Source organism: Perna viridis, chromosome 7, assembly GCF_037379345.1.
Source record: "Perna viridis isolate PV_CMFRI_1.1 ecotype Kerala chromosome 7, ASM3737934v1, whole genome shotgun sequence".
Classification (NCBI taxonomy): Eukaryota; Metazoa; Mollusca; class Bivalvia; order Mytilida; family Mytilidae; genus Perna; species Perna viridis.
In genome coordinates, this window is record NC_142451.1 from 34,561,695 (window position 1) to 34,580,424 (window position 18,730).

The following is an 18,730-nucleotide window of genomic DNA, read 5'->3' on the forward strand; positions in this document are numbered from 1 at the left end:
TTTTATAATAGTTAGCAATAAAGGGAAAACACCCTCAATACTATTTAAGTGTCCTTAAATCAGCAAATGTTTATAATAAGTGATTCATGCATATCTTAATTCCAAATATCTTTTGATTGGAAATCCTTCAGTAGACCTCATAGAAACTATATTCAACAATAAGAATGCAAATAAAAGTTAATCACTGGAAATATTAACACTAAAAAGTTTGGTTGTGTTTTGCTATAGAAGAGTGCAGGAATATTACATCATTTATTATATACCTTAACTAGTCAAAATTATTTTATGATATTAACAGATCCAAGGAAATGAATGCAGGCAGAGTTGGTTTTAGGACGTAACAAATGTGTTTGAACAGTTTCATTGATTATCTTAGATATGATGAATAGCCCCTGCTTGATTTTAGACAGACTTGTACTTAAAACTGGACAAAATTATGCCCATGCACTTCACATGGACACAATTGATTTTTTTTTCTTTCAAAACACTTAAAGGACTACACTAAAAACACCTTTGGGTCTGGGAGACAGATATTGCATCTTGACCCTACCTACCCACAACACAAAAGCACTTAAGCACCCCAATAAATAAACACTGTTTATCATGGATTCATATATTGTTTCTTTTAAATTATAATCAAAAGAAGAGTGTTGATCTTGTGTTTGATAAGTGTTTTGTGCACATTTACTGAATGTTATGTGTGCATGAAACCTGAATGTCTAAAAAAGTATAGCAAGTATTTCATTATATTAATTCATTCCTTTTTACAATAACTGTATCATCATTTTTCTAATATTCACTTATCACACACCATTGGACACATAATATTTTTTACTAATGATTATCTTTATATATTTAAAATAATTTATATTCATAATTTGAAGAATTGTCAGTCATCATATAAATTTGATTTTGTTGCACTCTCATTTTAAATAAAATCAAAGTTTATTTTTGGTCTGCAAAAACATATGTCTCCCACATCCCGCAAACAGTTCAGAGCAGCAATGAAAGCTATGCAGGTAAAGAAAGAGTAATCAAGGGAACCAAGGTTACAGCGGTAATCAAAAGAATGTAATCTGGGGACAAAGACCAGACATGGAAAACAGACATACACAACAAAGAACATGAAGTAACTAAAATCATACATACAAAGTAACAAATGCAAATGAGCAACTCGGACTCCACTAAAAACTGGGAGTCTGGACCAGGTGCACAGGTAGAGTAAATGTCCTCTGCTTTTCTAGAAACACCCGTCAAGTTGCTCATAAAAAGTCAAGTCCGGGGTAGACAAACGAGGAAAGAAAAACTATGACCCGTTGAATAAATCAGTTTTCATGGTGCAGATGGATACACCATAACGATCCATGAGTTCATGATGACGACCATAAAACTTCTGTAGTGATGACTTCAATCTTGTAGCAACATAACCCTATTCCAGAAGCCTATTTGTTAAAGTTCTAGCACGATACAAAAAGTCTGCGTAATTTTGGCAAGCTCTGGTAAGCTTGGCATAACGTATCAGTTGTGATATGAACACTCCATACGCAGGTGCTGAAGGGATGTTGCCACAGATGAAAGGAAAGTAGACAATTTTGAATGAAAAGTCATCACGTTTGTCATAAAGTTTGGTCAATAGTTTTCCTTTACCATCAATTTCTAAGATATGAGGCTGACTTCAGTGTCTGTAGTATCCTTTATCTCAAGTTCTTTGGGGTAGATGCGATGTATCAAATCCCCGAAATTAGGACTGTTTAAAGATAATACGTCATCTATATAGCAGAAACTGAGATTAAAGGATCTAGCTAAACGATATTCTTTCTTTCTGATCAGATCAGCTATATAGTCAGCCTCGTAAAAGTGAAGGAAAAGGTCAGCAAGTAAAGGAGCACATTTTGTTCCCATTGGAATGCCGACCGTTTGTTATAAAACATGTCCACCACACTGGACAAATATGTTGTTGATTAAAAATTCCAGCATTTTGTAAACATCTTCCTCGGTATATTTGGAAGATGATTTGGAATTATTTCCAAAGTATGAGGAATCTCTACCAAGAACTATATATTTGTATCTAGGTGTACCATCTTTTTTGGAAAAACAACGATGTATAATGTTTTTAAGTCAGGATTTTAACTGAGTATGGGGAACATACAGTGTTGAGAAATCATAAGTTTTAATGCTACTATATACAGATAATAGTCTTGAAATGATTGTCTCCTAACGACCCTTCAAATTTTTCAGGATCCACATTGAATTGATACCACTACGGGAGTAACAAGTTTTGTGGTAGGACTGTAGACTCTCTTTGACAGTTGTGAGTATAGAACATGTAGAAGTTAAAAGTTTTAAAAGAGGTTTGGTGGTACATTTTGCAGATCCAGCTATGAAACGTTTGTATGGATTCTTGTGGAGTTTAGGAATCCAGTACATAGACGGTAAATCACAATCATCGTCCTTAGTAGAGAGACCAAAAGAGGATAGCACAGATTTAAAGAAATGGTTTCCCAATTTTTATTTTCACCATGAATTTCTATAATTATATTATATCATAATGTAGTTCTTAGATATTGCAAAGGCCCCTTAACAATTATAATATAATACCTGAATAATTTTTTTAATGGTGAAGCCCAGTCAAGGTAATTTATGAGGGTTTTTGGTTAAAACTTCTAATTTCAAAGGGGTATAACTCCTACAAAAATTAGGGGATCAAAAATTCCTGGTAATATGCACAACTACATATGATGTTCTTGCTACATACGAAGTTTTGTAAAAAAATGATTCAGTAGTTTCAGAGGAGTTGCCCTGACAATGTAACTTATGAGGATTTTTGGCCAATTTCTTAGTTCAAAGTGGCATAACTCCTACAAAAATTAGGGGAACAAAATGTCCTGGTAATATGCACAACCACATATAATGTTCTTGATACATACCAAGTTTTGTAAAATTCAGTTCAGTAGTTTCAGAGGAATTGCACTGACAAGGTTATTTATGAGGAATTTTAGCAAATTTCTAAGTTCAAAGGAGCAATACTCCTACAAAAATTAGGGGATCAAATTTCCTGGTAATATGCACAACTAAATATAATGTTCTAGCTACAAACCAAGTTTCATAAAATTTGGTTCTGCAGTTTGAGAGGAGTTGTGCTGATAAGCTGTGACAGACAGACAGACAGACAGACGAACAAGCCCCCCCCCAAAAAATGTCTCCCAAAAGTAGGAGGGAGAGACATAAATATATACATTAAACTATCACCCACATTGACAGTGCCATACTGTTATTTTAGCAGTCAGTACTTAACACTATAAATTTACATTAATGCTTATTTCAAATTAACTTACTTGTTGGTTTCTGGATCATATAATTCAACAGTCCTAAGGGATGACACACCATCATAACCTCCACAAGCATATATGTGTTTACCTAATGAAGCTGCACCATGGGCACTGAAATAAAGTATATACAAATACCTAAGCTAGAAGAAAAAAATGCATTTTTCAAATTGTTTCAGCTGTATACAAATCAGGAGTTATTCTTTTTAATCTGATAAATATAACAGTTATCATGTAAATTCCAAAGCTTGAATAATAAATTTGTTTTTTTTTTACCAAATACACAAATACACCTGCGTAATCAAGCCAAAAGGTGTTATGGGTACACAAGCCATGTTAAAAATTGTGAAAACAAACATTTTCATCCACAGGCCAAAACCATACTAAGGAGATTTTATGAATTGGTATTTTACTGGTCTGTAAGTGGAATTTTTGCAGTTCCACCAGCATTTTCAACTACCTTGGGATTCTGACAACTGGTATTTTAAGGACTCATGTTCTTAATTAAAAAAAAAAGAAAAAAAAACAGACCTGCGTTTACATTGCATTTTCTGCAAAGGCTTCCACACTCTGCAACTAGGTTTGAATACCTCTACAGTGTCTAGCCTGTCATCTCCATCATAGCCCCCTATTGCATATATACAATCTAAATATTGAAAAAAAAATCATAATTAGTGTTTGAAATGTGAAATGGATAATATTCTCTATAAAAATGCACTATTTGAATAGGCTAAAGATAATAACATAGACACATGCACTAATGATAGGAAAAAAAGAAGAATACCCAATTTTCCCTAAATTTCCCAATACCTCACATGTAAAAATTCCCAGTCATTTGGAAAAACAGGAAGTAGATGACCTCAAAAACTGGAAAGGGGAAACATGGTACAAGTCATCATGCATAAGCCATATACCAAATATCTAATCATTCCCTCAAGAAGAAGCCATGAAATCTGTGATGGAAATATTTGTTAGGAAAGGAATGACAGACAGCTATATTTCCCTTTCAAGCGGCGGTTATAATAGGAAGTTACATATAGCTGTAATCTGTATATAGAAATATCTTAAAAGCTTATATATGACACCTTGTAGTAAAATTCATATAAGATCCATTCACTTTTAAATTGTTGCATGAACAGAAGAAAAACGCTTGTTTCTGGTCCCTAATTCCAAAACGATTCAAGTCTTAAGCCCAAAATCACTCCTAGCCTTCCTTTGATGGTATGGCACCTTGTAATACAATTTCAAAACAATTCATTTCCTCTAAGTTAAGTTATTGTCTTGACATCAGACAAATGCATGTTTTTGGTTCCCATTTTTAAACGAATGCAAACAATTTACGGTCATACATTTGTATATTGGTTTGTCATTGTTCATAGACACTTGGTTTTCGTGCGATTTACTTGAGTATTAGTTGGTTGATCTTTATAAAGGTTAATAAAAAGGGATCAAACCACAAAAGGAAGGTCGGTATTGATTTTTGGGGGTTATAGCCCAACTGTTTTAGAAAAAGGGGCTTAAAACAAGCACTTCACTATAAAACTGCAGTAAAAGAATGGTAATGTCAATGATATTGTTTCACAATATTCCATATCACAATGGTCCGACTCAAATTGATTTTTGGGGTACTACTTGAACTTTTAGAAATTAGAGACCAAAAAGGGGCCAGAAACATGCTTTTTCCTGATGTCAAGACAATAACTTAATTTTGAGAATTTTCTTTGTATTGGATTCCATATTATAACCCCTGCCTTCAATTGTCAAACAGATTTCAGATATCTCTTATAATGGGTCAAATGGACTTTAAACACTCCCAACAAAAAATAGACATTCTTATTTTTGGTCCAATTTCTAAATATTTTTCTTTGATTCCACGAAATATCCCGGCATTTTTCAATCAGATTCCAGATATCTCTTTCAGCTTTCAAGTTATACAAAAATGTAAGAGGTCAAAGTGGCCACAGCAGAAAATTTCTGATATTTTCTGATTTTGAAATTTTTTAATTGAATTAAGTATTGTGCTATATTGTGTCCATACCAGTTGTTGTGTCCATAATGCATTTAAGTCCCTATGCCTAAATGTATCAAAACTAATATAGTGTCAACACTTGCCCAAACAGTTCAGGGTTTGAACACTGTGGTTGTATCATGCTGGGCTCTGCAAAGCTCTTTCTTAACCCCTAATTTTCCAGAAAACAATACCATAGGACATTCCTATGCTTTTACTAGGGTAATGTAATTCTATGAAATACTTGTTTTTGGCCCCTTTTTTGCACCTAATTCTGACACATTTGGGGGCCATAACCCCAACATCAATACCAACCTTCCTTTTGTGGTTGGGAACCTTGTTATAAAACATTATGAAGATCAACCAACTAATAATCAAGTTTTTGCACGAAAAACAATATGTGTCTATGAATGACGATGACAAGGAAGATGACATGGACAACAGCGACATACCATTATAAAACCGTAAGCACTTTGTGGTCATAAAATAAAAATCTATGCAGAACATAGCTTGATACTACTGCAGAGATTGAACCCTGAACAGCTGTATCAAGTAAGGACATACCACTCAAACTTGATCATATTGATATAGCTTTGATTCCTATTACACAAGATAAGAATTTGACAAGTTTCAAATTACCTGTAGTCACTTTTTGGCCCCTTATTCTTAAGTGGTTCCAGTCAAAATCTCAAAAATCAATCCAAAACCTTCCTATTGGGGTAATCGTGGCAATTGTGATTCAATTTCAAAGTGATTCATTCACTTTCACTCCAGTTATTACCCAGAAATAAAAAAAGGCTTGTTTCTGGCTCCTTTGTGGTTTGGGAACTTGTTATAAAATTTTATAAAGATCAACCAATCAATATTCAAGTCATGGGATGAAACCAAAGGGTCAATGGAAACTGACAACACAGATGACAGTGGAATACCATTATATGGTCGCAAGCTTTTTTTGGATGGAAGAAACACAGGCAGGGATTTTAATGAGAAATCTAGAAATTTTCAAAATCAGACCAAACAAAAAAGTATATTTTTTTAGGATGTTGACCATATAAGCTCTTTAAAACTCAAAACCGCAAAGGATACCATATTTTGGTGTGTATTATGCGCACATTTTTACATAGAAATTATTTCCAGAATATGGGGGCGTATTATACATCAATACATAAGAATTTGCCACGAATTTAAAGATTTTGGTACATGAAAAAACATTGCGTAATGTTAACAAACAAACTGGAAGTGAAATGTTACATACCGGAAGAAATTTTATCCAATCATCAAATACATTTTTAAGGATTAAATTTTTAGTGATATTTTCTTCAATCATGTTCAAATGACTTAAAACTGCATTAGCTGCCATATTTGTTCAGTTTTGATTCTACTGAATTTTGCTGATTCAATGAATTAAGTTTGTAGAAATGCAATTAATGTTGATAATACCTACATAATACTGTGAAAACAACATTTTTTTAGTCAGAGAAGGTGGATAGGTCTGATCTAATTATTTTTCGCCATTACTTCCGAAGATTGCCGACAGGACATTCACCAGGGTTAAAAATACTTTAACCTTGGTAAAAAAATAATAACGGATACACAGTTAAGCATGTTTTCATTTTATTCATCTATTTCTTGATTAGTTCTCAAATAAATACTGACCATATTTGAGCCGCATTATATCACAATACGTAAATTTCAAAAGGATCCTTGTGATTTATTCAAACTTTTTTCTTTTACAGCTTGAGTCCGTCGGTCTTCCTTGCCATTGAATAACCACTTTCACTTTGCAATCAGATTTGTTATTAAAGAAGCGACCCTTACAGCACATGCACGGATTAAGGTCACCAGAAGTCACATGCATTAGAACTTATCTAGGTCGATTTTTCGTCTTGCAAGACAATAAATATATAGACACCTATTTTATGTATTTAATGCAATTTATTTGTGGGTATCAAATGAAATTGTACAAGAAAAGTACAATTTAGTAGACATAATTCAAAGTTAAGATAATTTAAAAGAAACAAAAATTTAAGTTTGTTTGTTTGTTTGTTGGAGTTTAACGTCCAAGCAGCAATATTTCAGCTATATTCAGACGATGAACATAAAATTGATGATAAAATGAACATGAAATGATGATGAAATGAAAAAGGGATGGGACACAAGGACAATGGAGTCGACAAATTTTGATTGCCACTGGAAATAGGGAGAGATGAAAACAACAGCTAATGCAGCTTTAATAAAATGTTTCAAACAAGGGTTTACAATATTTCCTTCTTATAAAGCATGGTTAGAAATTAATATGAAACAATTAAAAACCAAAAAGTAACTAATTCCCTTTTTGTCAAACCCTCTTTATCAAATGCTTTTACAGCTGCAAAGGATTACTCTGATACTTATTTTTTTTGTTTCTTACAGTTTTCTTTCTTAAAAGTATGTTTTTAAATGAAAAATTGTGAAATTTGAGTAATAACCGGAAGTGTCCGATTTTCCCGACTTTTGTTTTTTAAGCCATTTCATACATCCTGTGTCAATTTTATCATGCTTCCAAATTAAAATTATGCAATTTATGTAGCTACTGATGTTTACATGATGTTTTAGTCTGCATAGAAGTTTCTTTCCTTCACATTTTCAAAGGAAATACTGCATCAAGGTAAAAAAATTGACCGACCAAGTGCAAAATATTAATTTTTTTTGTCTTACAAAATTTTACTACACCCTAAGTCCAAAAAACTTTTTTTCACTTATTTAGACCTTCAAAATTGCACTGCACACATTACATAAATGCGCACTATACACACCAAAATATGGTATCTTAAATTTGATTGAAAAATGTAGGAAGAGACCATCATTAGGAATCTAATAAATACTTTTTTCAAAGATTGGACTTTAATTACATCAGTAGATTTTTTTTGGGTGTGACTCCTTTAGTTCTTTAACATCTGAACACCATATGAGATGTCTGAAATCTGACTGAAAAATGCAGGTCAGGATTTTTCTGAAGAATCTATTAAACACAAATTTTCAAATCAGATCAAAAATAAAAAAGAAGATTTTTGGAGGCATGGCACAATTGAGTAACCCTTTAACTAAAACCTTACAGATAAGTCTATGCTGTAAAATCTTTTATAAAAAGAATTTCAAAAAGATCACACTAACATCTGATTCTTCCAAATTGATTTTTTTCTATTAATTCTAATGGCAACACCTATTTTACCCTTTTTATCCCCATATTTTCAAAGAGGGTGGGGCAAAAACCTCCAAGATCAATTGGGCCCTCCATCATGTCCATATAAATAACGTGTTAAATTTCAATTACATCTGATAAGCTTTACAATCTGATTAAGATCAGCTGTTGGGATACGCTACATTGCCTTAAGCTCTCTTTTGCGGTCGTTATAAAAAATACTTAAGTGCCTAAAATGGGGGATATCAAAAAGGGCAAAATCCATCGGCAAAACAGGCTTGAGAACATGTGACCTTCAGTATAATATTTAAAATTACCATTAAGAACTGCTACTCCAACTCTACTCCTGACTGTTGTCATTGGTTCTACCACTGTCCATCTATTTACAATAGGATCAAAACATTCAACTAAATTCACTGAATCACCTTAAATAAAAAGATTAAAATAAAGCTATATTTTCCTCATCTTTCCATTTTGTACTTTTCGAAACAAAACCTACAGACCACATTCATTATGGAGCCTTACACAGCTTGCTTTATGGTATGGGTTTTGCCAATCATTAAAGACCATGTAGTAACCTCTTAAAGTTTAATCATTTGTTAGGATATGACTGATCAAATTTGTCTCCAAAGTCTGGGTGAATTGTATTTTCTGTCAGTCTTCACTTTAAGTAAAAGTTAAACCTAACAAGTGTGGAGATATATGCAAAAATCTACTGTCTGACCCTTATGTTCTATTTTTAGTAATGGCGGCCATATTTTCTAACTGATCAAAAATCCAAACAGTCATTTTGTGCAGGATACTTTAAGAAACAATCATCTTAAGTTTCATCCAAATCCATTCTGTAGTTTCAGAAGAGAAGATGTTTGAAGAAATTGTTAAAGATGATGACAATGACGGACTCCAAGTGATTGTAATAGCCCACATGGCGTATGGCCAGATGAGCTAAAAATCCTTATCTTATGAAATATTTCTATAGAGAATTCATTTGTTCAACCTTGGAAAACACTTTTGCCATAGGTTTTCTTCCGTTTCTTCAGTTCAGAAAAAAATGGATCAAACACCAAAACATTGTCATTTTTTGTGTTTTATTTTGTACATGTACTTATTTGCTGGATCTGAGGCTCACCATGGGTAAGACAGGATCCAAAGTACATTTTTTCCTAAGCTTGTACCATGTAAAGGCAATTGAAGACAAATAAGATTCATTATATAAGTAAGTGGAAGGTCAGGGGTTCCTAGAATGGTCAATTATGTGAAAAACTTAGTATTTTTTTTATCAAATTTTGGCCACAGATTCAGCAACAGATTCACTGACTCAATAAAAGTTACCAGGGAGTCTCATTTTAAAGCACATTAACTCTGCTTGCAAATAAAAACAAATTGTGTTTTCCTTAGCTGAAAATAATATTGCCAGAACCCAGAAATTAGTTAACAGTCCAAGACTGTATATTAATGCATGTAGCATGGTAAAGGTTAAAGTAACAAGAATAGGTATGGTGAATATGTCAAAAATGACAATAACCCCACCGGGATGAAAATGTCAGCCCAGGCCCACCCATTGGTCTTTGATGAACAATGTCAGAGGAAACCCTTACAACAAGGCAAGTAGCAGCTGGCCCAAAAACATTATTATACACAGGTACAGCAAAAGAGTTGCTCCTGTATACTGAAGTGAAAAATAAATTAAGGGTGAAAATGAAACAAGACATACAAAGGCTAGAAATTTGTGACTTCAGACGGCGCAAAAAATATGGCAGGTTAAAGTACTTTGGCAAGGAAACATCCTATCTGGGTAGTTGAAATCAGTAAGACTGTCCCAAATTGATTTGTTTAGGTGGAAATAATTAGGCAAAAAGGAATGACAAATTCTAAACTTAATTAATTTATCATGATAAAGTTAGATCAGATGTTAATATTCATAACTACTAGCACTTGTTCATGATTAAATTCTCCTTAAAGATGATATTAAGACTCAAAATGGCAGTAAATTAACAAAAATTTTAGATGCATGCAAGTTAATTCCATTAATACTTGCAATTGAGTTGGTTAATAAAAATTGCAGATGGTAAATTTTAATGAATAACTTCTATCACCCAAGTGGCAAATCATGAAAATAAAACCAAGATTTTGCTTCCAGTAACAGTACTTTAATCATGAAAATGAATGCACACAAATTTCTGAATTTTAAACCTAACATTACGATGAATCTATGTGTACATATGATGGGAGAACTTCATACAGCTATGACAATGACATGAACACTAAATAAATAGAAAAAACCTGAAGATGTGAGTCCTCCAATGGCATATATAATTCCAGGAATATCAGAACAGCATCTTGGTCGTGTTTTAAATGTCTGTAGAAGACTACGTCTTTCAGGCATGAGATGGTAATCTCTTGCTTCATCTAAAAGGTCTCTAAAAGAAAAAAAATACCAACCACGATAAATAAGGCAGGCAAATATTTCCCTATTAAGATGAGTATGATGTGTATTCATTTGATATATCTCCTATTTGATTGTGACTTCCTTATTAACCACTGACAATGAACAAAGATGGATCATTAAAAACCTTTACACAGAACCACTGTATTGCAGACTACCATGTTCATGTTTTTCTAAATCTGATAGCATTGTGTATAACAGCATATGCAAATTATATTTTGGAACATGAAACCTTTCTTTATCAAATTTCAAAGTAATTGCAGGATGAAATATGCACATACAACATGGACATGGATGTCCATACCATCCCTAAAATAATAAAGAGCTGCAATGTGACAAATGATATGATAGTCAGCAGACATACCAAACATAAAGTGATTATAAGTCCCTATAACATTAAGTAATTATAAGTCCCGATATCTTATATTTAGATTAACATATAACATTTTTGTATATACATTATAAGTGCTTGTTTAAACCCTATACCATCTACCCAGTACGGCATACCCTATATCACACCTATAGATCTATATTGCATACATTATATCACACCTCTAGACCTATATTGCATACCTTATACCCAACCCTTCACAGACTATACTTGAAGTACGGTTAAAATACATGATATAATAAACATAACATTTTAAAATCTGTATCACATGCTGTATCAACCCTGGACCTATATCATCCTACAGGAAGGTGGCCCTTGGGGTGATATAGGAATAGGGTTGATACAGCACGCGATACAGGTTTCGACATGTAATATTCAGTATATATTATTAATTTTAGAACAATATTGGCTAGACCTACAAAGCCATTAACACTTGGAGCAAGAATGCAAGAATTATCATAAGTCTTTATGTTTTCTCATTTGTAATTGATTTAAGTCTCCAAACTCATAAGTAAATCTTTCAACACTTTTTGATTAATTTTCAGTTGTATTTTAGGCCAACGAGAGCCTTTATCATGTTTATCTTCCTTCTCCTTTATTATTATATAGAGAGTTTTACTGAACCTAAGTGGATGTAACATATACTACATACATTGCAGTTATAAATCAACCTTATTGTACACAGAGACTACAATATGAATCTGTTCATTTACCTGCATTTTAAAGAATTTTTGACGAGTTCTTCAGTAGCTACTTTATCAGAGAGGTATTGTGGTGTCAGTAAAGGTAATCTGACCTTGACCATTAAACCAGGTAATTCCTTGCTCCTTTCTTCAACATCTTTCTTTATCCAGTTGATGACTGCTTCAAAAACCTAATTTGATTCATAAATAAACTGAAGTTATCTGTGAGCTACTACAGTAAAACCTGTCTAAACCAAAACAGAATTTGTTTGGTTTAAGAAGGATTTTGGATTATACAGGTTCGAAATGTAATGAAATTGGATAAAATGAAGAGACTTCAGAAAGAATCTGGTTAAGAAAGGTTTCCAGTTTATTCTAAGTTCACTTTAGTGAAAAATTGCACTTAGTCCTTCAACAGGCTGACAAGTTGGCTGACAAGTAAGCAGTAGTTCCAGAGCCGAGATAGTCCACTGGGCACCCTGCCATTCATCAACTTTATGATGTTTTCCACGTTACCCTATGTAACCCCCATTTATAAATCAATTTATAATCAAATGACATCTGATAACATTCTCCAATTCTCCAAATATATATGTACGTCACTGTACAATCAGTAAAATGCTTGTTCTAAACCTTTTGGTCTCTATTCTTTCACAGTTCAACTCCAAAGAATTCAATCCCTGTCTTCCTTTTGTAGTATGACAATTAGATCAATTCACTTTTACTCAAGTTATTGTCTTGACATCAGAAAAATGCTTTTTTCTGGCCCCTTTTGACCCTCAATTCTTTTATGATTCAAGTCACATTCCCAAAATTAATCACAGCCTTCTCTTTGTGGTATGCCCCCTGTGGTACAATTTTATAAAGACCATTACTCTTATACTCAAGTTACTGACAACAACAAGAACAGCATGATACAATACTAAGACCACATATTTTTATGCAGCCAATTTTCTCTCATACTCAAGTTACAGTCCAAAAATCAAATGCCCATGAACAACAAAAACAAAGCCCTATGCTAACAATATTACCATAACATTTCTACATATAATAAGACTTTAAACTTTTTGTGGTTGCATAAAAGCATGTGTAATCATACCCATTTACTGTAATCCAAACCAGATGCTGCACACTATGTTGAGTTAAGAATAACTCAATTCAACCAGTTCTATCAAACTTAGTAGTACTGGTCACAAGAAATATACTTGAAAAACTGTGAACATTGTCTCACTAATTTAACTTGATGCTCAACTCCCCCATTTGATAACATGCATCTTTTGACCTCCATATTGATTTGGATCAAAATCAAAAATAGAAGGTGCACAATGGGAATATGTAATAAAACTTTTGTGAAAGTTTCATTTAATTCCATTAAATGATGTAGGAGGAGTAATGGATAAGAGATGGCCCCCCTCAGTAATTGAAGGAAGGAAGTAGACAGACAGACAGACACCCCTAGCATTATATACCCCCAATTTTGCCAGTGAGGGGTATAATAAGTGAGGAACCTGGAATGGGGAGATGACATGGTTCAAGTCATCATGCAAATGGTACCAAATATCTGAGCATAAAGAAATATCTAAGTATAATATATGGGAAAACAAAATATGTTATATATTTTATGCAAAAAATGGAGCATATACTAGCATATTTTTCAGATTTAACAAACCTGTTCTTCAGATTCAGTATTGAGTTCATCACGTGATATAATGTCTACAATATCAGTAGAAGAAAGGCAAGCAAACTCCTCTGACTTCATCACATCTTTAAAATGTTTCTGTAAATATTTGTTAGTAGCTTCAACCAGGCTGTTACACATATACTGGTCTGCAAAATTTCTCACTCCAAGGACATTGTTTGGATGTAGTCTAAAATATGTAAATATTTAATGGATAAAGTAGCATAACTTTTTTGAACGGTAATAAAATAGAAACATATGCATTATATGATCATAAGAACAAAAGAACATGTAAATTAAAAAAAAAACATAAATCTGAAAAACAGTCAGTCAAGCATTTTAAATGAAATGCTTTAAAGGGCACAGCTTGATACGACTGCAGTAGTTGAGCCCTGTACAGATGGGGCAAATATGGACAAAACATTCAAGCTTAATACAGTTTCGAGTTTTGATTGTGATTAAATGTTTGACACAGAATAAAATTCTGACAGAGAATGAATCTGCTCATAGAACTTTAAAACTTCCATTTAAACCGTTCCTTAATTTCATCCGATATCATAGATGCTAACCCCTTTTTAATACACAATCAGTAAAAAGAATAGAGATGTCTGTAATTCAACACTTTTGTCAGTAATCATCATAAAAATTGAAAATGACATCTCGAATTTGTATTGGATAAAAAAGTATTTCATTCACTATAATAAACAATAAGATTTATCTTAACTGAGATGGATAGCATTCATGAAACCTGAACAAACATGATCCCAATCCCCATTGTGCTTATTTCAATAGGCTCTACGAAACTTCTAAACAATCAGAATATTTTTTCTACACCAGGAACTGCTTGGACTAGAAATGATTGGTAATCTGTAAATAATTGCCTCTTGACCGTAGACCATATATTCTACACGAAATTTGTAAAAACTTGCTGACAAATTGTAAAAGTTGGCATCTATGTGATATGCATAACTGAAAAATTAAACATGTCAAAGAATATCCGTAGTTTCATTTATGTGAGACCACACAGATGAATGTCTTTGATATTATATCAGTGAACAACTGACAGTGGCTACTAAAAATACTACGAGCAAGCTCCCAAAGAGAACCCCTAGTTTCAAATGGAGCTGGCTTTTAAGCTCAATTATCTCCCTTTGGAATCATTCGACAGTAAAAATGTTCCTTCATAGACATTTACAAATGATGCCCAACCTATCCATATAATTTTATGAAAATCCCTATGGCGATTTAGGAGAAGTTGCACTGATAAGAAATGTGGACAGATGGATGGACGGACAAGACAGAAAGACAGATGGAGTGATTCCTATATATCCCTCTATCTGCCTAACTTTGTTTGCAAGGGGTATTATAAAGTAATTAAATAAACAAATTTGTTTAACTTTACATTTTCTTTCTAAGTATTCCTTAGGTTTTGACATAAAATATATAACACTTTGAAAAATTTTCAATTTCATAAGAGGTGAGCTAATTCCCCTGATTTCACCTATGAAAATATAGCTAGTAATAAAATGTGAATAATATATGTTAGTCCTCAATAACTACATTGTATTACACTAAACCTTTCTTTTTATATAAATGTTAGTTACTCAGCTGGTTGTAGAAATAGAATAATCATAAAATTTCTCTTCACATAGTATGCAATAATTATATTTTAGTATAATATTTCTATTTTATTTTAATGAACCTTTTTAATATGTTACTATGTGCATGATGTGCCTTCCTTAATTCACCTCAAATGATAAACATTTTTAAAATCAATTAACAGTTAATATGCAACTATATTGAGTAAAACCTGAAAAAAGAACAATTTGTGTGTTCTGCAATTTCAACCAAATATTTTTACCTTATCTCAAAGACAAATTTTATAATGTAATTAACACACACTACTGATACATGTTTCAATTCCAACAAGTATGAACTCATCATTCATGCTTAACATGCAGCCTCGTGCAGGTCCGGGTGTCAAAAGAATAGGCCTGCAGTAGCGCTAAGCTTGTCGTAAAAGGCGACTAAATAGTGCTCAGAAACCTAGCCGGGGGCTAGGCGCTCTACCCACAGAGCAACTGGGATGTGTGCCCCAGGTGGTGGAATGGGGTACCCCTGGCATGTTACATGCTGGGGTTGTCAGGCTATAATACAGAAAACCGGACCGCAAACCATAGTGGTGCACCGTGTTGGGAAAGATGCCACGTTCCTCGCACGTTAAAGAACACTGCTGTGGTATTCGGTAGGAGTAGGAACCACTGCGCTCCGCCACAGGAGGCTAAATTGCCCGACCTTACCCATCCCTCCCTTTTTCTAGTGGCAATCAAAATTTGTGGACCCTACTGTCCTTGTGTCCCATCCCTTTTTTCATTTCATCATCCATTTCATGCTCATCGTCTGAATATAGCTGAAATATTGCTGCTCGGACGTTAAACCCCAATAATCAATCATTCAATCAATCTGAACATGCAAAATTCAAGATCTTTAGAAACGAAAAGCTACCAGGAACATGAAACCCTTATCTGCTTTAATTTTTGCCTTTCAATAACTCTAACAAGGAGTTGTCCAAAAAATTTTACTTCAAGACTTTGGTAGGACTAATTATAAGGATCATTTCATCAATTGAAAGTTTCTTTTTATCTATTATATTTTTCAAGATATTGGCTGAAAACTTCTAAAAACATCATTTTTCATCTATCAAGGGCAATAACTGTAACAATGAGTTCTACAATAAATTTGATCCAATGCAGTTTTGAAGGCCTTACAAGGAAAATTTCAGTTATTGAAAGAGTAATCAAGGGAACCAAGATTCTAGCAGAAATCAAAAGAATGCAATCCAGGGACAAAGACCAGAGATGGAAAACAACACACACAACAAAGAACAAAAAACCCCAAAATATTATATACAAAGTAAAAACCTGAGGCTACCAGAAACATGAATCGCTCACCTGGTTAAATTTTGTCTTTCAAGGACATTAAATTTAACAAAATGTTGTCCAACAATTTCGACTCATGAAGACTTTGGTAGGACTTTTCAAAAGGATCATTTCAGCAATCGAAGGTTTCTTTCTATCCATCATTGTTTTCATGATATTGTCTGAAAACTTTAAAAAAGATAAAATTTACATTTCAAGGGCAACAATTCTTAAAAGGAATCGACTGACAACTTATATTCCTGGAGACTTTTTGATGCCTTAAAATAAGGGTCATTTCAGCAACTGAAAGAATTTGGCTAAACCTAACGGTTTTTGGAGATATAATATGTCAAAAAACCACTGCCTGATCCCTGTTCTTTTTCTAGAAACGGCAGCAATGTTTTTCGACAGATCAAAAATCCCCAGCGGAAACTGAGATCAAAGGATCTAGCCAAACGATATTCTTTATTTTGGAACAGATCAGCTATAAAGTCAGCCTCATAAGAGAGAAGGAATAGGTCAACAAGTAAAGGAGCACAATTTTTTCCCATTGGAATGCCAACCGTTTGTTGAAAACACGTCCATCACACTGCACAAATATATTGTTGATAAAAAATTCCAGCATTTTGTAAACATCATCTTCTGTATATTTGGAAGATGATTTGGAATTATTTCCTACAAAGTATGAGGAATCTCTACCAAGAACTATATATTTGTATCTAGGACTTTCTAGGTGTACCATCTTTTTTGAAAAAATAATGATGTATAACGTTTTTGAGTTGGAATTTTAACTGAGTGTGGGGAATAGAAGTATACAGTGTTGAAAAATCATAGGTTTTAATACTATTATATTAAGATAACAGTCTTGATTGTCGCCAAAAGATCTTTTGAATTTTTCAGGATCAACATTTAATTAATACCACTATGGGAGTAACAAGCATTGTGGTAGGACTGTAGACCCTCTTTGACAGTTGTGAGTAATAGAAGTTAAATGTTTTGAAAGAGATTTAGTGGTACATTTTGCAGATCTAGCTATGAAACGTTGTTTGTATGGATTCTTGTGGAGTTTAGGAATCCAGTACATAGACGGTAAATCACAATCATCGTCCTTGGTAGAGAGACTGAAAGAGGATAGCACAGATTTATCGTTTTCCACAATCTCTTCTTTGGAGAGTGTGGTAGCAGTATAGATCTGATCACTGCTATGATTTTCTATGTCTACCTCTGAAAATAAATATTGGACGTAAAACATTTTGCAGACAAAAACAACATTGTTTTGGGCCTTGTCTGCTGGTACGACAACATATTTGTCATGTATAGTAGACAATATTTTTGCTACATCGGGGACTTTGAAAACTGATGTAGCCTTGGCACTCATTGACCTACTTAAAATTTTCATTCATTTCAAAATCAAAGACCTCATGGCCTTTAATCAGTCTGACAGAGAATCAATGTCTTCTTGTTCTTGCTTTATCCATTTTCTTGCATAGTCCTCCATGGCATCTATAAGAACTTTAAAGTTAAAATTCCAATTTATGGAGCGTGGTTCACAGTACTTGGGACCTTTAGAAAGGATATTATGCAGAGATTCATTTTCGATGATGGTTAAATCTCCTGTAATGACATGACCAGACGGACCATATTTTGAATGGAGAGTTTTTGCAAGAGTTTTTTGTCATGTGGTTTAGCCTTGAAGTCCTCAATCTTGAGGTTCTGCAATAGCCTTTTATAATTGAAAAATTTGGATGCAATGGGTGAAATATAGGACTGTGAAATAATTGGTACGGATTTGTCTTTGAAATACAGGGGAATTTTGTTGATAACGTTTTTGTGATGGAGGATGTTAGCCAAATTAATTGCATCTATACCTTTGTTGACAAATGGAATTGGAAGAAATGATCGTTTTTCTTCATCTTGACTTTTCACACAAACTGGTTTAAAGAGTCTATGGAAACCAATATCCAAAATGATGGTTACAAGTCTATATAATGATGAGGTGAGGTCAGAAACAGGAGTGTCAAGACTTGTTTTGTAAAGGAAGTGTAGTAAAGTGAGAGGTATAGTATAAAGTTTTGTTCTAATGTGATAAAGTCCAAGAG

General features: G+C 33.4%; 1 protein-coding gene across 3 annotated transcripts in view; it reads right to left on the bottom strand.

Annotated features, from left to right (window-relative positions):
• Nucleotides 1-18,730, bottom strand: part of LOC148612434 (kelch-like protein 18) — a 93,166-nt gene that overhangs the window by 14,429 nt on the left and 60,007 nt on the right. For all 3 annotated transcript variants that reach the window (XM_088593852.1, XM_088593853.1, XM_088593851.1), the window contains 6 exons: nucleotides 13,705-13,903; nucleotides 12,066-12,226; nucleotides 10,799-10,935; nucleotides 8,833-8,940; nucleotides 3,858-3,972; nucleotides 3,336-3,440 (listed from right to left, as the gene is read on the bottom strand). In XM_088593852.1, coding sequence (XP_088449978.1) covers nucleotides 3,336-3,440; nucleotides 3,858-3,972; nucleotides 8,833-8,940; nucleotides 10,799-10,935; nucleotides 12,066-12,226; nucleotides 13,705-13,903 — 825 coding nt within the window. The remainder of the gene's footprint in view (nucleotides 1-3,335; nucleotides 3,441-3,857; nucleotides 3,973-8,832; nucleotides 8,941-10,798; nucleotides 10,936-12,065; nucleotides 12,227-13,704; nucleotides 13,904-18,730) is intronic.